General features: G+C 38.3%; 2 protein-coding genes across 2 annotated transcripts; both read right to left on the minus strand.

Annotated features, from left to right (window-relative positions):
- Positions 1-2,445: 2,445 nt before the first annotated feature.
- Positions 2,446-19,617, minus strand: LOC121523400 (major histocompatibility complex class I-related gene protein-like). Its single transcript, XM_041808285.1, has 7 exons — positions 19,540-19,617; positions 10,080-10,346; positions 9,462-9,737; positions 9,062-9,364; positions 5,436-5,543; positions 5,259-5,276; positions 2,446-3,271 (listed from the first exon to the last, which is right to left on the minus strand). The coding sequence occupies exons 1-7, from the start codon at positions 19,586-19,588 to the stop codon at positions 3,228-3,230; spliced, it is 1,065 nt and encodes a 354-aa protein (XP_041664219.1). The 5' UTR covers positions 19,589-19,617; the 3' UTR covers positions 2,446-3,227.
- A 2,937-nt stretch (positions 19,618-22,554) lies between these two features.
- On the minus strand, positions 22,555-25,843 carry LOC121523508 (major histocompatibility complex class I-related gene protein-like). Its single transcript, XM_041808426.1, has 6 exons — positions 25,795-25,843; positions 23,975-24,238; positions 23,392-23,573; positions 23,101-23,197; positions 22,746-22,986; positions 22,555-22,642 (listed from the first exon to the last, which is right to left on the minus strand). Exons 1-6 carry the CDS (start codon positions 25,841-25,843, stop codon positions 22,555-22,557), a joined length of 921 nt encoding a protein of 306 aa, XP_041664360.1.
- Positions 25,844-27,628: the final 1,785 nt, after the last annotated feature.

Raw genomic sequence — 27,628 nt, forward strand, 5'->3', positions numbered from 1 at the left:
TATTGGAACTTAAAATAATAAAAATTATAATAAAAATTGACATTAAATCACAATCTCAATATTGAAAAGTAATCATAATTAAATTATTTGTCCTAAATCATTTAGACCCAAATGTGAGTAAGTTGGATCTAAAATTCTGATTTAATCTCGTACACTGACGGTTCATCAGACCGTCCTTTTGAAACACATATCTGGTTGGCTATTGTGGAAGTAAAGTTGTATGTTTTATTCAGTAATCCCGTGTTTCTGCTTGTGTTTTAATAAGAACCCATATGTTCTCTGCTCACTCTTCACACCTCATTGTCAATCTATTCTCCCTGCCAGGAAATAACAGAAATGCAAATGTTGAATGTTGATTGAGTATCTTCCCATCGACTGCATCCTGTACCCCTTGTGACAGAACGTTGCCTTGTGACTCTTCTTTTATCCTGAGAGTCTTTTTGATCAGCCTTTTGTCATTCTCAAACCCTCTTTTAAAAACCCGTCAGAGAACCTTACCAGCCATGCTTCTCTCCACTGCGCAGTGAATAAAGCTCACTTGAACCAGCCACAGAATTTGGACCTTAACTATTCCTTCATCACTGGTAAAAAGTGTAATATTTACATATGGGTTAAATTGATAGATGTCACTAAAAAGGCTCAGTGGCACCCCTAGAAACGTTTTAAAAATCAGCCCTGCAGCAGGTTCAGCTTAAGATTGTGAAATTTAGTTGGACCCATTGGACCCATATTGGCAAATACACAGGAAGTTGGCCCTTTGAATTGTTGCCCAGTGTCTTCAGTCCCCAGACACTTACAGTGTCGGCAGAAACGATGGTGTAACAGTGGTATTATAGTCCCATCTTTTTTGGAACCTGTTGAAGGCATCAAATTCACAGTGTGTATAGTTCTAAAAAAAAAAGTGTAACAGCTTGATCATTATATAGCTTGTCTCTGTGCTGTATTGATTAGTTCAGTTTGGGACGTTCAGCTACTTTAAACACCGTCATGATGAGAGCAGAGCTACGATCAGATCCTCAAACCTGGAGCTTCTTCTTTTTTTCCTGTAGACTCTCTGACAGCATCTAAAATGACCATGAAGACAGCAGGCATGTCTGTTTTTGTCCTCCCTCCAATCATTGAAACATACAAACATCATGGAAAGTAGCTAGCTGTGAAATAGAAACATGTTTTCTTATTTCTGATATTAGTGATAAACTCAGTTCACTATACTGGACATCTGATAAACTTATAGCTCAGGTTATTCATTTAACTATTTAATGCTAATTCAATACAATGACTATTTAACATTTCTAAAATAACTTGCTTGAATAATGGTCACCTGATTGTTTCAACAGATCAGAGAAAAGGTTTCAAGATTTATTAAACTGAATTTATTGAAGGACAACAGAGCATATTAACCAACACAGAAGCAGTTAGTGTTTTTATTTCCACCTTAGCTGTGATACAGATGCATAAAAAACAAAAAAGAAATCAGAACAGAAAGATCAGTGGTAGCTTTAGTTTCAAACAAAACTGACATGTTTTCTTGAATTTCCCTCAGGATTGATAAAGGATCTCTGTCTGTCAGTCATTTGCCACAAATAAGAGACCCTCTGTTTTAAACAGTGTCATATCATTACTGAACTTTGATTGGAATAAAAATTTTTAATAAAAAAAAAAAAACTCAGCTCAATCTGAGTGAAGGAGAAAGTAAAGAAATCAAATCTCAAACAACAAATAAACTGGTGATTAAAAGATCTAGTATATTCTTTATCTATGGCTTCTCTAAAACTGTAAGATGTTTCTTCCTTTTCAGACAGCTCATTGTAATAAACATATTTTTATTTGCATAAAAATATATTCCTTTAAGACAGGGGTGTCAAACTCAAGGCTTGAGGGCCAAATCTGGCCCATTGTTACCCGGCCTGCAAGATCATTTCTTGTTTTTATAATAACTGGTCCACCAGTATGAGGTCTGCAGATTTCATCCAGTATAAAAATGTAAATTTATAACTTGATGCCTAAAAATATCCTTGTTAAGTTATTAAAAGTATTATTTAAAAGTAAAGATAAAAGAAATACACAAAAGTCAGGATTGTGGGAAAAGGAATATATTTGTGTTTTTATTTCATATTTCAGTTTTAAATTTGAAGTCATATTTTGACTTTTAAAACTCATGATTTCGACTTTCTATCTCAGATATTTGCCTTTTACCAAACTTATCTTGACTTTTAATTTCATGTTTTGACTTTTCAAACTATTTGACCTTTTATCTCATTTCTTGATCTTTGAGATTCAGAATTTTAAATGTAAAATCATATTTTGACCATTTTAACTCATAATTTTGAATTTTATCGCATGTTTTGACCTTTTCATCTCCTAACTTTGACTTTAAGACTATCAATTTAAAACTCAATCTTATATTTTAACTCTTTAACTCATTATTTTTAATTGTATCTCATATTTTGACCTTTAAAACTCATGAATTTGACTTTCTATCTCAGATATTTGCCTTTTAAAAACATTATTTTGACTTTTAATTTCATTTTTTACTTTTAAAACTAATAATTTTGACATTTCACCTCATATTTTAAGGCCTTTAAATGTTTACTTTTGACTTTTTTTAAATCTCAAAATCAGTTTTTGATTTTCTGTAAGTCATTACCTTTACACATGAGGTTGACATTTTTTAGTTAAACGTTGACTCTGTTAGGCCCTCAGGTTAGACCTAAATTTAGGATCAGGCCCCTGCTGTGACTGAGTTTGACACTGCTGCTTTAAGAGCATTGTTTTATCAGTAACCTGCTGGCGTCCAGCACAATAACACACCTGTTAGCTGTTTAATGTGAGGGGGAAATAAACAGGTGAAAATAAGACCAACCTTGAATAAAAGGAGCTTTTATTCAGAGCTGTTGATGCCCTCTAGTGGAAACATTTTATAATAATGTGAGCTCAAAGACTTAGTGCAATACAATTATCAAGAAAACTCACATATTGTACAGTCATGTGGTTGTCATCTAAAATCTACCATAAAAAACTTATTTCCAACATGTTATTATATTATCTCTAAAGTTGGTGCTTCTAGATGTGTTTTTGTTGTCTATTAGATCATTCCACTTCCTGAACTTGACTTTTATTTTATTTTGTAGGATTAATGCCTGAAGAAAAGTTTAACATGATTATAGCAGTGGTTGTGCTCTGATTTTATTTACAAAATGACTGTTCTTGGCAGCTGTGCTGACTCCTCATGTGTTGGAGCTTGGCTCTGTCTCTGGTTTATCCTGTTCCTCTGTGGAGACAAGCAGCAATAAAGAGACATTTTACTCATACTGACATCAACATTATGCTCAGAGATAGACACATCCATTTGTCTGTTAACAATTATCAGCTTTGAGTTTTTATCAATTTTGACATGCACTGAATTTGAGGAAGGATGGATGAAACCTTGAACTTCTATCAAATTCAGCTTCAGTTTTAAACAGAAACATATGCAGCCTACTGTACTCTAAAGAGCTTACTGAATAATGAGTCAACATGCATCAGGTCATTTATTGTAAACAGCTTTATTTATATTTAAAGTCATCTACATTATGATGTGTGATGGATGCAGAGATTGTGGCTGCAGCGTTAGTTAGATCTTAAAAATGGCCAGAATCACAAGAATCTGAGCTTTTTAGCGATGGACGGCATGATTCTGTTTTATAAATTACTATGATATAGCGGAGAAAAATAGCTGATGGTCCAGGGGTGGACTTTCAAAATGTTTCACTGGTGATGTTAACTGAAGCTAAGCATCTTGACTGGTCTCAGGATTTGATTAGATTATGATTGATCTAATCGACCACTTTATTAGGTACACTTTTTCAATTGCTTCTTAACACAAATAGTAGATAAGCCTAACAAATGGCAGCTATTCAATGCATTTAGGCATGTAGACGTGGTAAAAACAACTCGCTAAAGTTCAAACTGAGCATCAGAGTGGGGAAGAAAGGGGATTTAAGTGGCTTTGAACATTGCATGGCCCAGACGGGCTGGTTCCAGGATTTCAGAAACTGCTGATCTACTGGGATTTTCGCACACAACCATCTCTAGGGTTTACAGAGAATGATCTGAAAAAGGAAAAATATCCAGTCAGTGGCAGTTGAGTGGATGAAAACGCCTTGTTGAGGTCAGAGGTTAGAGGAGAATGGGCAGACTGGTTTAAATGATAGAAAGGCAACAGGAACTCATATAACCACTCCTTAAAACTGAGGTGTGCAGAATATCATCTCTGAACACGCAACACGTCAAACTTTGAAGCAGATGGGCTACAACAGCAGAAAATCACACTGGGCGCCACTCCTGTCAGTTAAGAGCAGGAAACTCAGGCTACAATCCACACAGGTTCAACAAAATTGGACATAGGAGATTGGAAAGATCTTGCCAGGTCTGATGAGTATTGTTTTAGCTGTGACATCCAGAATGTAAGGTCAGAATTTGACGTAGACAACATGAAAGCATGGATCCATCCTGCCTTCTGCCAACAGTTCAGGGTGGTGATGTAATGGTGTGGAAGATGTTTTCCTGGGACACTTTGGGCCCAACAGAGCATCTTTTAAACTCCACAACCTACCTGAGTATTGTTGCTAACCATGTCCATCCCTTTATGACCACACTGTACCCATCTTCTGATGGCTGCTTCCAGCAGGATAATGCACCATGTCACAAAGCTCAGATCATCTCAGACTAGTTTCTTAAATATGACAATTAGTTCACTGTACTCCAGTGTCCTCCACAGTCACCAGATCTCAATCCAGTAGGGCACCTTTGGGAGATGGGGGAATGGGAGATTCACATAATGGATGTGCAGCCGACAAATCTGCATGAACTGCATGATGCTGTCATTTCAATATGGACCAAAATCTCTGAGGAAGGTTTCCAACACCTTGTTCAAACTGTGCTGTGGAGAACTAAGGCAGTTCTGATAGCAACCTAGTACTAGCAAGGTGTACCCAATAAAGTGGCCAGTGTAGTGGCAAGTGTAGTGTATATTGTACATCAAAATAAATAAATAAAAAATATACAGGAAGCATCTATTTGCATCAATACAGAATCACCCGCGTTTGCATCACAATGCATTGTAGAAGTAATTATTTTCAAGACAACTGCAGAAAACTTCCATTAATTTAGATCAGAAACAACAGAAGTTAAACTCTTTATTAAGGGTTAACAGAGTTTCTGTGTAGCTCTGATTATATTAATCATGTAGACTTTATAATAAACGGAATATCACTTACGTTGAACAGCCTGGAACTCTGAAATCAAAATGAGAAATCACAAAGTTATGATTTATGTTAGGAGGACAAAACAAGTAACGTTGGCCTCATGATCACTAATCAACTTATTTATCAGAACAGAAAACATCTAATAAAAGTCTTTAAACCAGAAACTGCTAGAAAGGATGTGTTCCTCACCATTTTTCTCTTTTCTCCACATGATGAATCCAGCGATGCAGGCTGACAGGAGCAGCAGTCCTGCAACAACTCCAATAACAAGAGGAGACCAAAGAGGAGAACCTGGAACTGAAACAAAGGTTTGTTCAACCACCTGGACATTATTAACCTTTATGATCTGTACAGTTATAGTAGACACTGTTTTATATACACTGTCATAACCTCTAACACCTAACTGTGTGGTTCTGGTTTCCCCTTATGTACATCCCAGAATTAATCTTCTATTTGACTGTATTTTTGTAAAGTATTTAGTGGATTTAGTGGTATTAGTGGATTATTGTGCTGTTAAATAGGATGTAATAGGCCACATAAAAATGTCTGTGTAGTAACAGAAGAAAGGATCTGTATATGTTTTTCCACCTGGCCTAAAGGGTTGTTAAAATATTAGTTTGAACTATGAGATGCTGAAAAATGATGATTGGCTATTTTGGTATGCATAGCTCTCATTTGGACACGGTAGTTCTGTGGCTCTGTTAACTTAAAAGAGGTGCTTTCTACTTTTCCCACTCATTATTTATGCTTTTAGCCACAGGGGGAGGGGCCTCATTCTGGTCTTGGGCCTGAGCCTCCAAATGACTAACACAGGCCCTGTGTCACAAGGTTCCACACTGCTTCAATCAGTAGCTTTGGTTTTATGTAAGTTCAAATAAAACACCCAAGATCCTGCTTAAGACTATTTTCTTGGGCTTTTACGCAAGAAGAGAGTGGGGGAAGACATGCACCAAACAGTGGGAAAGACCAGGAATCAACTTTGCAACCAATACATCAAGGACCACAGCCTCACATGGGCGCCAGCTCTACCTACCAGGTCAAACTGACGCCCAAAGGCAAGGAGTGTTTTTTGACCAGTCAGTGAACATGTGTAACGTACTTTGGCTTTAAAAATAGGCATTTAACATGGGATCCAAAGGGGTTTCCTAGGATTCTTAACCACCATTGACACTTTAGGAACCATATAGCTGTACTGTTGCTTGGTGACATCAGAGAGTCTCTTTCCAGTGATTGGCTAAAGCCAGTAGGCGATATGAGGGGGGATGAGGGGGGATGGCGTCCCCCTTGTTAGCAAAATGACCAAAATGCATCCCCTTTGTTAACTTGCCATCCCCTCTCTGTCAGGGCAGAGCAGGGATGCTTAGTTGAGTATGTTCTGTCTGAATCATTGATACTTTACAGGGTTTCCCATTTAGGTATTAAACTGCAGCAGATCGCCACTGGTTAATTAGCCCTCCTGTTTTCACGTCAGCATTCCCATCCAGCATAACTTGTAATGTCCCATGGATACACAGCCTGTTCAATGCGCTGATGCTGCGCCATTACCCTGCCTCCCTCCCTCTTCCCTCCTGGGTGTACAGTGAAGCTCGGAGTTTGACACTGTTGGCCAGTGATAGCCTACTCAACCCACGGCTCTCGAGCCGCATGTGGCTCTTTAGTGTCCAGTTGCAGCTCTTTTACGGCTTACTATTAAAAAAATCCTCCTGAAATCCTCTATAAAGGTGGAAACTGTCAGCAGTAAAGACTGCAATATATCATATCAATAAATATAAGTCCACACAAGTCCACACAGAAGACAGACTTTAACTGCCAAATTAAAATGAAAACTTGTGTATTATTACCGTCGGGTGCGGCCAGGACGAAGGAACGTGCATAAGAGAGCGCAGAGGAAGTCTGCTGATGGCGCGTCTCTTCAGTAAGTTCATTCATAGAGTTGTGCTGTCTTGTGTTCAAGGTGAAGCTTCTAATGCTCTCGTTTTAACACATTTCTTCAGTCACTCTCTGCCTATGCTCTCCCTTTCTCGTATTTGATGATGACTTTTGTGATGCGCATCATCATCAATGAGTCAAACAGACACAGATCACATCTTAAAATAATGTAAAATTGAGTAAAACTTTTCCAAACGTGGGTGTTTTATTTGATCTTAAATGTATCAATGATAAATATTGTCAAAAGGGCAGAAACAGAAAAATGAAAGCAACAAACTGGCAGAACAATTTGTGAGGGGAGCTGCAGGTGTCAGGCAGGGCCGGTTTTAGCCATTTGGAGGCCCAGAGCAAAGACCAATATGAGGACCCTCCCCCTTTAGCTAAAAGCAATAATAATGAGAAGAAAAAAAAAATAGAAAGCAGTTAACAGAGTCACAGAACTACAGTAAATGTCCAAATATGAATATTAATGACCAAACAGACACCCATGATTCATCAGCTCTTTGAAAAGCTTCTTATAGCTCTAAGTCAGCACATTCTGATATCTAAAAAAAAAGACTTTAGTCCAGGTGGAACTTAAATAATTAAATAAAAACATATGCTTATTATCAGTCAAATATCTTTTCTTCTGACACTATACAGATATTTTTATGTTGCCTATTTCATCCCATTTAACAACACAATAATCCACCAATTCACTGTTTCATTTCAGCTATGGATAGATTGATCATCACATGCCTGGTTTTTGATGGTGGCTCTTGCAGAAGTATTTTCAAGACACTGTGGCTCCTGGGTAGAATAAGGTTAAGTACCACTGCTGTAGGCTGTTTTCACATTAATCTGCTGAAAGTGGAAAGTTTCCCTGTGCTCACTGAAAACCACATGATTAGTCAACTAATTGATTTGTTGCCGGCTATTTTATTTATCTAATTGTTGCAGCCTTATACCAGTTTGTTTAATCATTTTGTATTTTGAAATGACAAAAAATTATTTGTAGTTTAATTAACTACATTTCTAATCCTATATTTTCTATGTGTATTTTGTTACATTTTTAGCAAGTATTGATAACAAGATACTTTTTGATGTAGTTGTGCCCATCTCTGCGTGTTCATTATTCATAGATTTTTCTGAGTAATGTTACTTTTTTTTTTTTAGATGAGTTTTTTCTTACATGAACTCTAACTGGCTATATTAGTTTATTGTAAGAAACATGAGAAAATCCTGCCTCAATGAACTCAGTCCACTGCATTAAATTTAATGTTGTATTTATTTATTACTTTTAAACACAGTACTTAAATACAAACACAACTTGCTAAGATTTTAATACATTTTTTAATATGCCAGTGTAGAAATGAATGGGATTTTGATTTTAACATCTAATTATTAAAAATGCTACAGTAAAATAACATGGAAAATCAGGGGGACACCTTGACACCCAAAAGTATAAGAATATGCTGGGATTTTCTGATAACAACTACTGCTAACAATTTGATTTTGTTACTTTATGGAATTTTGAAAACTGGAATATTGCTATGTCTGTCATTACTTTAAAAATGCTCCAGTAATAAAAGAACAATAAGGTATGGCATATGTCTGAATTTCTACAAAGGAAAACAACAAAAAATAATAACTGTCCCGTTTTAAGCAACCTGCCTATCATTCAAGTATAAGTTAGATTTCTGAATTGCACTTGAAGTCACCATGACGTCTCACAGGCAAAACCTTTTAATGAGGTCCACCTGAGAGAGCATGACTGACTGCGATTGGTGTGGGGGACAAGGTGCATCCCCCTTGTTAAAAAAAAGAAAACAAATTGCCTACTGGGCTAAGCTCTCTCTGTTAGTAATGCCACATCTGACCAGATTTAACCCTGATACCAGACTTACCATTGTTGCTTCTGATCATTGATTGGTCCAGTCTGGTGACGATGTCCTCCTCCACTCCAGAGAGCTGAAACACACACTCGTACCTCCCCCAGTCTTCAAGTTTCACTGAGGAAATGTCCAGGTCAGCCCTCATCTGGAAGGTTTCATCATGGTTTGGGAGGATCTCTCCATGGTCCATGCCCTCATTAAGCTCCTCTCCATCTTTCCTCCAGAACATCACAGCTGTGTTAGGGTAGAAACCTGTGGCGAAGCAGCTGACTGGGGAGGAGGGAGACTTCTGGAGGAGAGACACTGAGGGAAGCACTGAAGGAGGGAAACATGCATGTGTTTGCATAACATAATTTCCTTTAAATCATCTTTAAAAACAGAATGCATCTCTACATCTGGCTGTGTAATTCACCTTTTTGCAGAGAGCTGATTCCATACTGTAAATACTTCTTCAGCCATTTGGGGCATATGTGCATGTGGAAGTCTTTATTCATTTTTAAATTAGCCTTTTCAGTATCCCATCTGAGTTTGGTCATAAATGACTTAGGATTCGGAGCAACCCACGTCAGTGTCTCCATGTCCAATGCCAAGAAGTCTTCTCCGTCATAACCATACTGGTTATAACCAACAGTCTCTCCAGTCTCTTCATCCCACTCACAGCCACTCATCTTCTGTAGAATGTGCACACCTGAGAGAGACAGAGGGACAAGAAAAGTGAAATTCCAACACTAATGAAAAATCGCACACTTTGGGACTAACACGGTACAAAAATGCGAGAAATCAGAGAAACAGAGATGTTTTCAAAATTTCTTATACACTTTTCAATGCAACCCATTGAAAAGGGCTCCACGACCGACTTCTAGGTCCTGACTCATTAGTTTCAGAACCACTGGTCTACAGTGCTGTTTTAAAACTCAAATACTTCAGTTTAGTCTTAAAGCCTGTTGATAATAACACTACTACAGAGATGTGTGAAAACACTTGGTAATTAACACTTGGCATTGATCATGAACATAAAAACATACAGTACCTTCACTTTGGTTTAAGCGATGCATCATGATGTCAATATGAGCTTTGAAAAAGTAGTGATGGTCCAGACACTCTGCAGAATACCACTCCAGGTCTTGTGGACTGTCTTTGAAGAATTCTTTTATCCATTCACGTCTGGGCACTACTGTGTGTGCTGTGCTGTTACAGTATCCAAACTGAACTCCATCAAGCATCCCTACACCCAAAAACTCTGGAAACTCTGCAACTCCAGAAGATGCAGTGAAGACATATATCAGGGAATGTTTCACTGAAAGAGAAAAGTTGATTTTAGTTTTAAGTTCATAAACATCTTTTCCATCATGAAAAGCTGTGAGTGTTGTCCTTACTCTTTATTTCATACAGAAACATGGTCCAGCTCTGGTATAACTGCTGCTATACTATAGGTACATACAAGCTAATCACTACACTAGTGGTAGCTATTGCTAAACTCCAGTACAACTAAAACCCGCCTGTAGCTCCCACCTCATTCTCCTTAAATGACACTGATTGGTCAAAACAGTGTTCAGTTAGGCAAAAATGTGGACTGGAACTTTTCAAGATGGATTTGCCCTGATAACAGGCATGGCAAATCCATCTGAGTAGCAAGGTTAACGGAAACCAGGAGATGAAAGATAAGAAACTGTTCATTTTTTAATTGTTTTTGTGATTTTCTTTTTAATAATGATCTGAATGAGAGCCCCCAGGGAATGACTTTTTTCCCATGTTTTGCTATCCTTTATTGAAAGAGTAGTTGGGGAAACACTTGTGTCTCGATTTTGGATTTCTTATTTTAAAATAACAATCTGTTTGCTGTAAAATACACTAACCACTAATATCAAGATTTAAACAGACAAAACAAGCTTAGAATATCTGATTTTATATTTAATTAATCTGGAATAGGCCTGTATGAATGTTTCCCTTTTTGAATTATATTATAAAAAATAACTTTTCAAAGTATTCCATTTTTAGTGGATTATTTCAAACTACTGTGAGTGATTATAAACAAAGATTCTTGGACTACTAGTTGGACTCACACAAGTGCAATGCATCAGTATAAATATTGATTTATAAAATGTATTGTCAAATGCCCATATAAGCCGCATGATATTATAAAAGTTACTGGATTATCCTGTTTGTTGCCCCACCCCCTAGGCTCTGCAATTGCCTGAAAAATACAGCAAAACAGCTGAGGTCAGCCCTGCACATGGGTCTGTCTGTGTCTTGCTGAATGACTGACTGACTGACCGACGATACTTTCAAAAATGTACATACACACTAAATTTCCACAGCACCACGATTTTGCTCTGTACGAAGATGGGTGACCTCATCCACTGGAAGAGTGTCTAGAGCACAGCACAGCGGTGTGCAACCCTGATCAGAGGGCAGAGATAATGGGAGAACGGCGAATTCTCCTGGCAAGTTTGAATAGGATGTCAGCAGCAGATTGTTTGACCTTTTTGGGGTTAATTTATCATTCTTTCCGGCATAAGTCCATGATATTATTGCTTCCTCCACTGGGTGAGTACATTAGGAAGTTAAAAGGTTAGTGTTTGCCTAGAGGATCTGTGGTTTTATGTAAAATTTTTTGGCTAAATGTCCTCAAAAGTTAACTTTTCCTCATCAATAGCGCCGTTGTAGCTCTGTGATCCGATGACCTCTCGGTGACCCTTTGCTCTCACTACAGGATGAGACATAATGATGATATCGTGATGATTCATGATCCAGAGTCTGTGCATTGTGTTGCATCTTGAAAGTACCAGATACTCTGCTTTATACTTCCTGTTTGGAGCTTTCTGATCAATGGGAATTGACACGGTTTGGCAGCAGCCGGTGCTGAAAATAGACCTGCAGCGTATCTCCAGCAAAGTGCAGCTGAGTGGTGCTTCAGGGACACACCGGTGCCGGACTGGACTTTATTAAAATAAGGAGAGCAACACTGAAAGCTTTCCGTGACAGAAAAAATGTTTAACTCTTCTCCCAGTCTGGGTATGTGATCGTTACAGGTGGGGTTTTCCCGTGTATCCAAGGCATGCTGCCATGGAAGCTGTTGGACAGAAGTAATAATTAATTGAAACAAGGCCACGTCTATTCAAAACAAGAGCAAAGAGTTGCATCGAAAGCTTGTCTTGGTAGGAAACATGTTTTTTACATGTGTCGGCCTAGGGTGACCGTAAGTCCAGATTTACCTGAGACCATAAGAAGGGGAAATGGTTTAAACTTCTGATGTTATTAGGCCCATGTAATTACATAACTGATAATGAATATTATTACCACGTGATAACTTTCCTCCAAGTCACGCAAGCTTCAAGCTATCTGTCAATCAAATGAGACACGCCAATCAGCTTTCATCCTAAATATAATCCAAACGATCGTGGTACAAAAAATTCACCCCCCGTACAGTGGGAGCACAATAAGACACTAGCTAATGAGACATGTTTGGTGTTTTGAACCAGACTGTAAACCAGTTTATTTCTAGAGTCAAAACCGGCTGTTTAACATGTCCAGACGGGACTTCCAGTGTTCCTGCAGCCAGCCTCAAGTGGACACTTGCAGTATTGCAATTTTTTGCACTTCACATTTGCTTCATTTTTCAGGACCAGAGGTTTTTCAGTTGAAGTTGATCTTGGACAATACTATTACATCTGCTAAAGCACTATCTATGGTTTCAAAAAGAGTGCTGACAAAAAAAAAAAAAAAATCACATCATGATCTCATTCATGTGGGTTTGTGACAAAATGTAAGTGTCCCTACTTTGAGGATTAAAAATATGGTCACCCTACCTTGCCCCCCTTGAGCCATACACAAGGTTGTGGACGTGAACGTCAGGTGTAGAATATTGAAATAAATTAAAAAGTGCATGAAATAGACATTATTCAATATACTGCTCACACAAGCATTTTTCTTCTTACACACATAAAAATATATATACTGAAATTTAAACAAACGTTTTCTCAGGCAACCAAGCAACCTCAGCAACCAAGGTAACTGCTCACAAGCTAAGTGACAGGAGCTAATCTGCTCAAGTGCGAAACCATCGGCGGGAAAAATGACGTATGTCTTAAACTGGAAGCTCACGCCGCCTGCCAACAGCAGACACAGACTTGGTTGGACCGTTAAAGACATGCAAGCTTAAGTTAAAGGTAAGAATATTTGACTGCAGGTTACCTTTTATGTTCTATAATGTCAATAGTTGTTGCAAACAGTGTTGGGCAAGTTACTGAAAAATAGTAACTAGTTACAGTTACTAGTTACTGCTTGCAAAAAGTAACTGTTAGTAACTGAGTTACTGCTTTGTTAAAGTAACTAGTTACTTTGAAAAGTAACTCAGGCGTTACATTTTTCACTTCAGTCCTCATTATTGTACACATCATATTATTTTGTGTAGTTATGACAGTGTGAGAGGAAATAACTCAAATTTTATATAACATTGTAGCCATTATCATTATGTTGGAAAGTGGTGAAACAATAGAACTCAGTAGAAATGTTTCTCAATTTTTGACAGTGTTAAAACATTTTTAACACTGTTTAAGAAGTCTCAAATAGATCTAGCCTACTCTACTGACAGAGTAAAGATTAAATCCCAGCTCCTCTCTGAATATCTTTTTACATGGCGGTCCTATCCCTCGTCTTATCTTTTTCTCTTATTTTTCTGAAGACAGCGGACTACACAGCTTGTATCAGAAGCATGTCTTTCACAGCATACCTTGCTATCAGTCTGTTTAGTGCTTCCTTAGTGACACACTCTGCAGCTGGCGGTGAATTAAATCCAGTCTTGGGTTGTTTAGATGGGGCGGTTCCTCCCTGCTTGCTCTGCCCAGCTAACGTGAGCTGTGCCTGGGTTAGCGGTGTCTTTAGCTCTCCGGAAATTAGTTTAGCTGAAGCGTGTTGTTTAACTCAGTATTTGGTGAAGTTAAAATTGCTGTTCGTGGAGGTGGACAGGTTTAATTCCCTGTTCTTTTGCGTCCTTTATCCCAAGGAGGGAAAAGTAATTCTGGTGTTTCCAAGACAGAGAGCTCACGCTCAAGTGTTCAGCCATGACCTATGTGTGTACGCGGTTCAGTGCCTGTGTTTGTTTGTTTCTGCAGAGGCTGTTCTCTCTCCCAGGATGCTGATGTGCTCTGTCACGTCGTCTGCCGAACCGGATGTTTACTAAGCTTCATCAATGAGTTGTCAGCAGAGTAACGTGTGATCTAAATTCCCAGTAATGGTAACGGTGTTTTTAATTTTGAAAAGAAACGTGTTACACTACTAGTTACCAATAAAAGTAACGGAGTTACTGTAACGCATTACTTAGCAACGCGTTACGCCCAACACTGGTTGCAAACCAGTGTCCACCTTTTGCAATTTTGTGGGGGTTGACAAAGATGGCGAACGCTAACAAGTACTAGCTCAGCCCAGCTAGCCAAATTTACAGTAAGTTGAAACGTTAATGGCAGATACTGCGCTGTGAACGTCAGTGTGGTGAAATTGTCAACTGGGACACACTGTTAACATTATTTTAGTCAGAAAGCAGATTATATACTGTAGTATAACTAACATCACACTGGGAGACACAGTTAGGTGTTTTTATCAGCAGCTTTTTATGCTTTGGTGTAACGTAGTTGTGGCATCTCCACACAAATGAGAGTGAGGATACCGATCAAAATAGATGTCCTGCACTTCAACCTAGAAAACAACATAGAGGATAAAGAGCAGGGATGGGATGGCAGAGTCTTTGGAAGCTTTAAAGAGAAAGACGATGCCGAGTGCATCTGTGTAAATGCTATGTTGCTGTTAGCGAGTCCGATTTCCCGACGCTTCGTCATACTTTCCCCCAGCAGATCATGTGCCACTCCCTGGCCAGTAAGAGCGAGATGCCCCGCTAGACGTGAGTGTTAAGCCTGTTTCAGACTGGGAGTGTGACACGCGCATCTCAACCGCGACACGCGTGGATTTTCAGTTTGATTGCTTGTTAACAAGTCAGGGCCTTCAGACTGCCAGCATGAGCGCCGCGGCTCGCACGGCTCAGGCGCGGAGAGTTCAGAGATTCAAAGTCTCGCCTATTTTTTCCACACACCGTGTGCGGCTGGTGACCATATTAGACAGGAAAATTATAAACAGAGCGCCATTTTTACATCGTTGTGGCAAATATGCACATAGAATATGTTTACAATGTGTTTCTTGATAACCCAGAGGAAGGCCACAAGCTTAAATGTGCCTGTTTTATAAAGTTGTTCACTAAAGATCTACTATTAGTGAAACTTTCTGTCTCCACACTGGTAGAATATGTCACAGGAAAGATAAACACCGTATGAATGCTTTTATGGTTTGTGCTTTTCAAAGAAAAAGCCCGGTTTAGTATTTCTGTAGAGAAACTCTGTTCACTTGTACAGAATGCTTTTATTTTGAATAGTTCCCGACAAACTTCCTCAATACGCTGAATCAATAAACTTGTCGGGGGCTTTCTTCAGGTAAAACTCATGAAGAAGGACAGGGCTTTGAGAGCAGGAAAATGCGGCTGACACGCAGCAAACTCACGCCCTGTGTGAAAGCCACACCGGCAGGAGCCGGAGCTGACACGCGTGGCACACGCAAGCAGCAAAACACGCTCCCAGTCTGAAACGGGCGTTAGTAGTGAACCAGCATTGTCATACACAACATGTAACAATCATATAAAACTTTTTTTCATCCGAAAGAACTTCATCAGTATTGTATTGCTTCTGGCCGTTTGTTTTTAGCTTGACGTAAGTCATTTTGTTGTTTTTAATGCCTTTTCCCCATTTTTTATGCAATATTGATCATACAGCCGATTGCAGCTAGCTCTAATGGGGCCACAGTCGTAGATCCCAGACACTAGCAGCGCCAAGATTTTGATTGTGGGTTGGCCTCCAGAAAACTGGCTGGGCCAGTTAAAATAAGCCAAAAAAAGGGTCCCCCTTCATCTCCGTTTCAGTGCTTTTTCTGCGGTACTGAGGACAGCCACTCAGTAGCCTACCTGTGTGGCTCCTGTGTCGCTGTCCTCAGCTCAGTGCTGAAGTGGATAAACACATACCGGTACACCATAACGCTATCGTAAGTTACCTCTGCCTACTGCCAATATTATTTTCACTCCAGAAATTGTGCATGCAGCAGCGTTTCCGCTAGACTTTTTTGTCCCCGGTCAAAATGACCGGCAGTCTTCAAGAATTCCGGCCATTTAGAACAACTATCGGACATTTGCTTTAACATTATTTTTCTGCATTAACAGCAGCAAAACGCATAAATCTGATATTCTGTGATATATTGATACATACAAGTCTGTGCTAAACGGGACTGAGGACACTTTTTTATTTCCAAACCTGTCCCAAACCAAGACAGTAGAAACCAAGCCAACAGTAAACCTGAGTAACTATTACCCTGTTATTACAGACTGGTAGACAGGTACACATGATGAGACCCTGGAAATGACTGCCAGGGACTTTCTCTTATTTTTCTTTGTGTAAGTGGTTTAAAGTATCAAAATGAAAGCTGCGCGCTTTCCTTACACATGCAGTCAGTTACACAATATACGCCCACGTTAAACTCATAAACAACAACAGTTAGCTTTATATTAGCACCGTTAGCCTGTTAGCACATCTAAGCTGGCTGCTATCATAGCTAAGCAGCTTACAACAGCCAAATACCATCCTCCACCAGCAACAACGAAGCATCCAAACACATAAAAAAGGTGCTCTGTTAACTGGACACCGTGTTAGAACTCTACATTTGAAATGAAAAATGAGTCTTACTGTCAGCTGCTAATATCAGTCCTCATGATGATATAACAGTAGCCTCTGCTAAAGCTGGAAATCCAACCATCCTGGTTTATTTGGACTAGTCCCAAAAAGACAAAAGCTCCACAGTAGATAGTCCGGTCCAGTCCTCCTCTCATTAAGGGCTTATCCAAGACTACTTCTGCTAATTAGCCGGCGTAGGCCTCTCTCTCTCTGCTGTTAATTTAGGGCAGCTGTGGCATAAACCTTACTTTGGTTATAATAAATTTGTAAAGCACTGTATATATATATATATATATATATATATATATATATATATATATATATATATATACAGTTGAAACCAGAAGTTTACATACACTATATAAAAAGCCACATTAACCTTTTTTTCTCACTGTCTAACATTAAATCAGATTAAACTTTTCCTGTTTTTGGTCAATTAGGATTATCAAAATTATTTCTATTTGCTAAATGCCAGAATAATGAGAGAGATCATTTTTTAGACATTTTTTTATTATTTTCTTGAGAGTCAGAAGTTTACATACATTTCATTAGTATTTGGTAGCATTGCCTTTAAACTGTATGACTTGGGGCAAATGTTTTGGATATGCTTCCACAAGCTTCTCACAATAGTTTGCAGGAATTTTGGCCCATTCCTCCTGGCAGAACTGGTGTAACTGAGCCAAGTTTGTAGGCGGTCTTGTTCACACATGCCTTTTCAGCTCTGCCTATAAATTTTCAATGGGATTGAGATCAGGGCTTTGTGATGGCCACTCCAAAACATTGACTTTGTTATCCTTAAGCCACTTAGTAACCAGTTTGGCAGTATGCTTAGGGTCATTGTCCATTTGGAAAACCCATTTGCGCCCAAGCTTTAACTTCCTGGCTGATGTCTTGAGATGTTGCTTCAGTATTTCCACATAATGTTCTTTCCTCATGATGCCATCTATTTTGTGAAGTGCACCAGTCCCCTCCTGCAGCAAAACAACCCCACAACATGATGCTGCCACCCCCATGTTTCACAGTGGGGATGGTGTTCTCAGGCTTGCAAGCTTCCCCCTTTTTTCTCCAAATGTAACGATGGTCATTATGGCCAAAAAGTTCAATTTTAGTTTTGTCAGACCACAGAACATGTCTCCAAAAATTAAGGTCTTTGTCCCTGTGTGCATTTGCAAACTGTAATCTGGCTTTTTTATGTTTCTTTTGGAGTAATGGCTTCTTCCTGGGAGAGTGGCCTTTCAGCCCATGTCGGTACAGGACTCGTTTGACTGTTGATAATGACACACTCTTACCAACTTCAGTCAGCATCTTCACAAGGTCTTTTGCTTTTGTTCTTGGGTTGAGATGCACTTTTCGGACCAAAGCACGTTCATCTCTGGGACACAGAACCCGTCTCCTTCCTGAGCGGTATGATGGCTGGACATTCCCATGGTGTTTATACTTGCGTATAATTGTTTGAACAGATGAACGTGGCACCTTCAGGCATCTGGAAATTGCACCCAAGGATGAACCAGACTTGTGCAAGTCCACAATTCTCTTCCTGATATCTTGGCTGATTTCTTTTGATTTTCCCATGATGTTACACAAAGAAGCAGTGTGTTTCAGGTGTGCCTTAAAATACATCCACAGGTGTGCCTCTAATTAACTCAAATGTTGTCAATAAACCTATCAGAGGCTTCCAAAGACATGAAATCATCATCTGGGCTTTCCCAAATTGTTTAAAGGCATAGTAATCTTAGTGTATGTAAACTTATGACTCTCAAGAAAATAATAAAAAAATGTCTAAAAAAATGATCTCTCTCATTATTCTGGCATTTAGCAAATAGAAATAATTTTGGTAATCCTAATTGACCAAAAACAGGAAAAGTTTAATCTGATTTAATGTTAGACGGTGAGAAAAAAAAAGTTTATGTGCCTTTTTATATAGTGTATGTAAACTTCTGGTTTCAACTGTATATATATATATATATATATATATATATATATATATATATATATATACAGTGCTTTACGAATTTATTATAACCAAAGTAAGGTTTATGCCACAGCTGCCCTAAATTAACAGCATTGGTAATTACCAAAATCATTTTCATGTTTCTGCAATGGTTAATACACCAATATGAAGAAGCTCTTTAACCCAAATGATATAGGCTATTTAATACAACAAAATAATTATTGTTATCCACAAATTTACTGATTAAAAAAAAAACTGAAAAAAATAGTAAAGCACATTAATATTTCTTGATTAATATGTCAAATTATAGTTATTTACTTGCATTCCTGAACAGAAAAATGAGTTTTAGTGGTTGAATGTTATGCTTGATTAATTTCTGACTTCTCAGAGAAACCCAGTGAGCCGGCTCAAATTCGGGTGAATTCAGTTTGAAATTCCTCATTCCTGTTCAAAATGGTAAAACGTGGAGAGCTCACTGAAAATGAAAGAGTCCGCATTAAAGCACTTCATGATGCTGGATGGTCTTTGAGACAAATATGACAGGTGGTCTAATAAATTTGTTAAGCGCTGCATATATGTGTGTGTATGTATGAAGTGGCAAACTATGCTTTCTTAGCCCTTCAACATTGATTTTTTCAGACTAATGGACTGAAGTGAGCCTTGTAAAAGTAAAAGTGAAGTAACTCCAAGTTCAGCGCTTCACAACATGAAATAACTGCATACAGGTTTTTGCAGATAAAGTTTAACAGAAAATAAGGATTTCAATACAGTCTTACCTGTCGATGCAACATGAAATAAAATAAGCAACACAAATAAAGTCCTCATGTTGTTTTTGTTTGTAGGCCCTGGATTGAGAGCTGCAGTCACCTGCTAGGCTGGTTTCCCTCGCTCTGAAAGGTGTGTCTACTGCCACTCTTCCCTCTGTTTTTGCTAATATGCGCTGTGCTCAAAGGCGCATTAATGTGCAGGCTAGCTGGTACTGTAGTCTAGGGTTTCTAACTCCATGGGTGCCTCATACATGGGAGATGTAAAGTTTGGCTGTCACATGATGCAACAGCCGACACACTGATGACAGGGCCTGATATTGACAACCGCCGAATGCGGAAGGATACCATTCACAGAGAATTCCCCAGTGAGGCACTTTAGTGAGTTGAATTTTATCTCACAAAGTCCACCTCCCTGTAACTGTGCGCGGCTCTTAATGTCAATGTGTGTGTGTATTGGAGGCTTGTTTCGATGACACATATAGAGAGGAATTTTTTTTCCCCGAAATAACTGCATGTGGCCGAAGCAGTCGATGCGTCCGTCGTGCGTATATGCGCAGACACGTTTGGCTTCATGTCGTTGACACAATGGCGCAAACACTATTGAAGCTTCTTTCTGCAGAGGAGAAAAGTATGGAAGCCCATTTCCGCCCCTTAAAAAAATTAAAATGTTAAAGTTAGGGAATTAATTAAAAAAAAAAACAAAAAAACAGAAGAATAATAAGTCATAATTATGAGATTAAAAAGTCAAATTAATGAGATAAAAAGTCGAAATTATGAGCTAAAAAGTCATAATTATGAGATAAAATTTCGAATTTATGAGATAAGAAGTCATACTTATGAGATAAAAAGTAGAAATTATGAGCTAAAAAGTCATAATTATGAGATAAAAGTTGAAATTATATGATAAAAAGTCAAAATAATGTGATTAAATAGTCAAAATTATGAGATAAAAAGTCATACTTATGAGAATAAAGTTGAAATTATGCGATAAAATGTCAAAATTATGAGATAAAAGTCAAATTATGAGATAAAACGTTGAAATTATGCAATAAAAAGTCGAAATAATGAGATAAAAAGTCATACTTATGAGATAAAAAGTTTAAATTATTCAATAAAAAGTCATAATTACTAGATGAAAAGTCATAATTATGAGATAAAAACTTTAAATTATGAAATTATGAGACAAATAGTCATAATTATGAGATAAAAGTTGATAGTATGAGATAAAACGTTGAAGTTGTGCAATAAAAAGTCAAAATTATGAGATAAAAAGTCATAATAATGAGCTAAAAAGTTGAAATTATGTGATAAAATGTGGAAATTATGAGATAAAAAGGCGCAATTATGTGATAAAATGTCTAAATTATGAGATAAAAGTAATAATTATGAGAAAAAAGTTGAAATTATGCGATAAAATCTCAAAATTATGAGATTATATGATTATTAATCATTATAGTTACAGTGACTATAGTAATGTTATTTGGAGTTGGAGAGGTGATGTCATATGGATATAGAGTATGCATCAGATGTCGCCCACAGTTGATGAAGTAGGTGCTCACAGGAGTCGAATGTCTGCTTAGGAGTTTTGAAAATTAGAGGGAACATTGTCCACAGCCCAGGTGCTCACTATCAACTGTGAATGAGTAATACATGTTGGTTCAAAGGTTGTATTTACTGGGATCAAATAACCATTGAGAGCAGCTTTCCAAAATACACTGGACAGTCCTCAGTAACATGAATACAAAAGCCACAATTAAAACAGCGACTACAACAGATAATTGACTTCTAACTGCAAAGACATCTGCAGCGCTTCTTTTTATATTTCCACTTCACATGGTTGGATACAGAGCCAGGTGTACACTGTACGATTTCCAGTTGATTCAGACATGATTTTTGAGACTTGAGTCAGGCCAACTTTAGCCTGATCTGCATCAATAGTCGTCTGGTGTACAGGGGGACATGAAGGTCAACCATGGCCTGATCAGCTGCTCCAGACTGGTGATGATTTCATGTTTAATATTTTGGTTAAATGAGTGTACAACACAAGAGTAGAACCACAAGGAAATCAATAAACTTAGGGGCGTTTTTTCTTCTGTGAACTGTTGAATAGCCTCTTAAATCTCTCTGGCAACAGCAGCATCTATGCTTTCTTATTTTTGATATTAAAAACAAAGCAATGGAGTGGTTTTCAAGCCTTTTGATGGGGTAACTGTTTATTTAGAAGCTTTCAAACACAGCTCACTATACTGTCTGATGTTAGTAACAACTGAACATTTACAAACCAGCTGGTTTTAATAATCATCCACTGATGGTTTCAAATCAGAGAAAGACCAGAGCTTTCAGATTCATTAAACTGACTTTATTGAAGGAAAACAGAAAATTTACAGATGAACAATGAGCATTTGTATGCTAAATTTCATCCTTATCATTAATACAGACGTTTAAAAACCAAACAAAAAGTCAGCATAGAAAATCTCACTGTTAGCTATAAACAAAACAGACATCTGTCACAATTAACAAACCCACTGTTATTACCCACTGACAGTTTGCTACTGAACTGCAATTGGCTAAAAAGTACTTTAAAATTAAAGCCTAGCTCAGTCTGAGTAAAGGATAGTGTAAAGAAATCTAATTACACACAACAAAACAAATAAGAAAAACCATAATAATAATAACACTGAATATAATAAGGGTTAGGACATTTAAAAGAAAACAGACTAATAAACAAAAGAGCCTGCATGTATGAAGCCTGGGTTTCTTGAAGTTGGAAGGCTGTTTGGGCTGTAATGGACACGGGTAGGTAAGACAAATAATGTCTCCATGTTGGCATGGTAAATAGCTACCATGGAGGGGGCAGCTCTGGGATGCTGGAGACCAATGTGCAGCTCCCTGAAAGTGTTGTCTAACTAACAACACTTAGCAACCCTGATGAAATGCAAAACTGTAGTTTTTGCACTGGCTTCATTTTAAACAGCATTGGCAGTCACTCGGTGATCAAAAGGCTTCGCTGAGTAACTTGTTGAACTATGAGAATTTGTCCTTTAAACCATGCCACCCAAAACTAAGTCTAACACTGGTCTTAGTAATGATTTCTTTGTTGGTAATGCCACATCTGACCAGATTTAACCCTGGTACCAGACTTACTGTAGTTGCTTCTGACCCAGTCCAATTTGTCCGGTCTAGTGGGACGGCCAACCCCCATTCCATCCCAGAACTGGAACATACACCAGTAATACTTCCCCCGGTCTTCAGGTTTCACTGTTGAAATGTTCAGATCAACACTCTTCTGAAAGGTGTGATCATTGTTTGGGAGGATCTCTCCATGATGCACACCCTCATAAATCTGCTCTTTTTCTTTGCTCCAGAACATCACAGCTCTGTCAGGGTAGAAACCTGTAGCAAAGCATGTGACTGGAGAGGAGGGAGACTTCTGGATGAGCTCCACTGAAGGAACCTCTGAAGGAGGGAAACAGAAACACAAAATCAGGGACAATTATGTGCATATTATTTCTTTGAATCTTCTTGAGAGAGAAAAAAAATGCATCAGTGCATTTTGTCATGTAAATTTACTTGTTTTCAGCACAGACTCTCTCCCGTATAACGCATACTTCTTCAGTCGGTTGGGGCAGTCATGGATGCAGAAGGTTGTCTCAAATTGTAGTCTACCGGCGCGCCAGTAGTCAAGTGGTTAAGGCGCATGCCATATACGCAGGTGACCCGGGTTCGAATCCGGCCCGTGGCACTATTTCCTGCATGTATCTCCCCGCTCTCTCCCCTGTTTCCGACTCTATCCACTGTCCTATCAAATAATGGCAAAAAAGCCAAAAATAAATCTTTAAAAAAAAAAAATTGTAGTCTACCTTTGTCAGTATCCCAGTTGAGTTTGGTAGTTACCGCCTCAGGTTTTAGAGTGATCCATGTCGATGCCTGCAGGTCCAGTGCCATGAAGTCCTCTCCATCATAACCATACTTCAGAAAACCAAAAGTCCCTCCAGTCTCTTCATTCCACACACAGCCACTCATCATCTGTAAAACGTGCACACCTGAGAGACAGAAGGACCAGAAAAGTGACATTCCAGCACAGTTGGCTATGCTCATATTATCTTTACCTGGCATGCACAAGCATGCCTGTGCTTTAATAACAGGTTATGTTTGCCCTAGTATTGAGTTCTTTTGTTTCTGAGTTTGATCTGTGTTTTATTTTTTCTTCCCTTTCCTTTATGTTTCTAACTTCCTGTGTTTTGCAATTGTGTCCCAGTCCCCCAAAAGAAAAAATGCAAAAAACTCTTTAATATCAGAGGGGAAAATGAATTTCTACAATGTGATGCTAATTGAATAAGGTTTGCTGGGTAGCAGATATCCAGCAGGGAACCTAGAAGATGTTGCCTAGGGGCATGATATTATGTAACACCTTTGTTTGCATGGCAGTAACAAGATACAGTACCTCCACTTTGGTTCAAGCTTTGCATGATGCTGACAATATGAGCTTTGAAGAGGTGCTGATACCCCAAACACTGCTCTGAATACCACTTCAGATGGTCTGGGTCTTCTCTCATGAGTTCTCTGGTCCAGTCATGTGACTTTGCAGTCTTCGTGTTGCTGTCACAGTATCCTGCTCCAAATCCATCAACCTGTGCTGTTGCCATAAACTCAGGAATGTTTGGGAGTCCACGAGATGCCGTGAAGAGAAATTCCAGGGAGTGTTTTACTGGAAGATAAAGATACTTTTAGCTTGGAAGTTTCTTAAGTTGCTTAATCATGGTGTTATACTATATTTAAGGCCTGTACTTAGAATATTACAATATATCGCCACGTGCATCTTGCCGATATGCGTTTGGATGTAGATTTTACAGAACTGACACAGCCATGAATGTCTCCCTGGTAACATAAAAGCTAGCAGATGGCAGCAGTCATAAAACTGCGTCACCCCTCACACCAAAACAAGTTACTCACACTGGTAACATGGATTATAGCGGTTATATACGACCAGCAGGCTTAAAGCAAAGCACCAGAAAGTCGGGAGTTGTAATAAGGTAAAGCACTGCAGAAACACCAATCTTTACCAATCATGACACCAGGCTAATTGGCCGTTAGCAACAAAAGCTATGCTCACCAGGCTAATCTGTTGTCCTTATTAGCATTGAATGAAGCTATAATCTCAAAGTTTTCCTAAACTTCTGAGCAGGAGATCAACAGCAGCACTTTATGCTTTATTTGTATTGACTTGTGCTGAATGCAGCTTCGCTCAACTGTTAAAGGAGTCCTGACTCATCCGTTCATTACAGAAACGATGCAGCTGTTTTATGCAGAGTTAAAGCAAAAAGTCATTCTTACAAATGCAAGAGGGCTGACAGTAAAGAGAAACCAGAACATTTAACATAAAGTATGAAAACAATGGTAGAAGTCAAGAGAGGGGGAAAGTTTAATTTTAAAACGTTAAATTTTACTGTATTTGTATTCATAAGTTATTATAGTATAATCTGACAGTTTTAATTGGGTCACTGTTTTAAAGCGTACCCCAAATCAACATTTACATTCACACTATGTATCCTGGCCTCTGCATCATGGCATGTTTTGGTTCCTCACCCCTGTATCATGATAGGTATCATATTGTTTCCTGGCCCCTGTATCGTGACAGGTATTGTGTGACGAGGCTGTGGGAAGTCTCAGTCCTGATGGGTGCTCTCACCAAATGTCTACAGTCTTTGAATAGTGTTTATCACTGTGTCTTGTTACTGCTTGTTTGTTTCAACCAGTAACAAATTCCTCATATTGGGACTGAACAGGAAAAAAAGAGCGTTCAGTGTTGGCGTTCCTTTGCATGGAATTCTCAGACTGATTTAAAACTTTCAGAACTCATTCTACTTGAAGCCTTTTGATCTTAAATGATGGACAATGCAAGACCATTAAACCATGCCTGTGTTTTTAAAATGTTACTGTGAAATTATCTCCTGTTCTTTTTAATGTTAACTAGTTTGCACTTTTACTTTCACCTGCATGACAGAGCTCACAATCTCAACCCGTCCTGTACTGGTTACATAAAGGTAGAAGAGAAAATGAATTAGTCCTGACAAACTATGTTCTCACAGCTCTGCCAACACGTTTTTCAGTGTAATGGTAATGGACTTAAAGTGCTGTATGTGTTAAAAAGTGAAATTAAGACAATAATTCAAAGAGTTCCACACTTCACAAGGTGAATATCCAGCAAGTTTGAAAGTAACAAGATTCACAGAAATTAACATGGAGCTTTATAAACAGTCTTACCTGAAGTTGCAAGATGAAGAAGAGATATTAACACGAATACAGTCTTCATGTTGTTGCCATAAGAGCTACAGTCAGCAGTCGACTGATTTCCCTTGTTTTGAAGGGTGTGTCTACAGGCAGGTACTCTCTATCAAATATAATAATGTTGGTTCAAAGGCTGTGGCAGATATTTACTGGCATCAAATCAGAATGATGGAGCAGCTTTATGAAATACACTGCAGGGCAACATAAATATAACAGACACCGTTAATAAATACAATAGAGGTACAACTGCAGTTGACTTCTAGTTGTAAAGACATCTGCAGAGCTTTCCACTGCACACAGTATATACTGAGTCCGAATTCTAGTTTAAAGCCAGATGTGTGATTTCCAGATGATTCCAACATGAATTTTACTCGAATGACTCACTGGAACTCAGACAAACTTTGAATACATCTTTAATTGTTCAGTGTGCAGGAGGGTATGACAGCCAACCACGGTCTGATCAGCTGCTCCTGACTGGTCAGATGGATTTCTGTCATGTTTGTTATATTCATCACATGAGCAGATTCTCCAACTTTAGGGGTATTTTTCCTTGTAAAGTGATGGACAGCGCCTTGGATCACCATGACAACAGCAGGCATGCCTGTTTGATGGGCATTCCCCTGCTATCGTGAGAGATACAAACAGGAAAGAAATACCTGTGGTTCACCTGACAGTAATGATGGGTTGTTCATGAAAGAGTCAGTTTTAAGAGTTGTTTTTTTTCTGTTTTATTTCCTGCTGTCATTAAACACACCTCAGAATTTATAGTTGATCTTAACTTCACACTCCTTGTCCATAGCAGCAGCTTTTCTTGGTAGTAAACGTTTTAGCTCAAACGTCAAGCAGTGTAGCCTAGTTTTGTTCTGAAAATCTGTTTCCTTATTTCTGATAATATTTAAAGAGCTGTGGTTTGGTTTCCTGGCTTTTTGAGAGTTTAGCCTTTTTGTTCAGAAGCATTCAAACTCAGTTCACTTTACTGTAAATCTGATCAACTTGACTGTCTTAGGTCATGTTCGCTAACTTCATTCAGTGACTGTTTCATATTTCCAAAATGACAGGCTTGTCAACTGACAGTTTCAGCAGATCAGGGAAAATGTTTCAAGATTTATTAAACTAAATTAATTGAAGGGGCAACAGAGCACAATAACCAACGACAAAAAGTATTTGCATTCTAAATTTGTTCTTATCTTTGATGCAGTTGCAAACAAAAAGAAGACAGCACAGCAAGTATCACAGCTGTAGTTTCAAATAAAACTGTCACATTTTGTCCCCCTAGGTTATAAGGTTCTACATGACATTTTTGTCAAAATTGAGTTATTTATATTTATATTCATCTATATTTATATTTTTGTGTTCTTTGAGGAATACAGAAGGTGACAGATTTTACAGACAAGCTTGTAGAGCACAGCGATACAAATACAAGGTTGGTTCAAGCCTTTTTTAAAAGATGTGTTTAAAACAAATCCTTTTGTTAAGTTTATTTCGTTGTTAGCTGCCATGCTAGCCAAAAAAGACAGTTTGCTAATGTCAGCATGATGCTGATCCCTTAAAAAAAGAGGGACTTCAGCGTCTTCAATAAAACAGTAAAACAAAGGCAAATCTGTGAACACTAAGCTACATATTTAATATTTTGCCACATTCAACTCCTTTTTCTCTTTGTTCTTAGCTACTTCACCTGTAGCTGTTAATTGTGATTTTTTATTCATTGGTCTGCATGTTTCTGTCTGCCTTACTGTTTTTATGGATCTGTGTGGTTGTCCATTCATGTCTGCTGTGATTGTTAGTCTTTTATATCTATTTTATTCTGTTG

This window comes from Cheilinus undulatus, linkage group 16 (assembly GCF_018320785.1).
Source record: "Cheilinus undulatus linkage group 16, ASM1832078v1, whole genome shotgun sequence".
Taxonomy (NCBI): Eukaryota; Metazoa; Chordata; class Actinopteri; order Labriformes; family Labridae; genus Cheilinus; species Cheilinus undulatus.

Excerpts from the sequence above, each read along its gene's own strand:
- LOC121523400 (XM_041808285.1), bottom strand. The coding sequence starts at position 19,588 with ATGAGGACTTTATTTGTGTTGCTTATTTTATTTCATGTTGCATCGACA. Across the intron at positions 10,347-19,539 it reads ATTTCATGTTGCATCGACAG|TGAAACATTCCCTGATATAT; the intron begins GTAAGACTGTAT and ends TTTCTCTTTCAG. Across the intron at positions 5,544-9,061 it reads AATGATCAGAAGCAACAATG|TTCCAGGTTCTCCTCTTTGG; the intron begins GTAAGTCTGGTA and ends CCTTTGTTTCAG.
- LOC121523508 (XM_041808426.1), bottom strand. The coding sequence starts at position 25,843 with ATGAAGACTGTATTCGTGTTAATATCTCTTCTTCATCTTGCAACTTCA. Across the intron at positions 23,574-23,974 it reads AAGCTTGAACCAAAGTGGAG|GTGTGCACGTTTTACAGATG; the intron begins GTACTGTATCTT and ends TCTGTCTCTCAG. Across the intron at positions 23,198-23,391 it reads TCAACTGGGATACTGACAAA|GGTAGACTACAATTTGAGAC; the intron begins GGTAGACTACAA and ends TACTGGCGCGCC.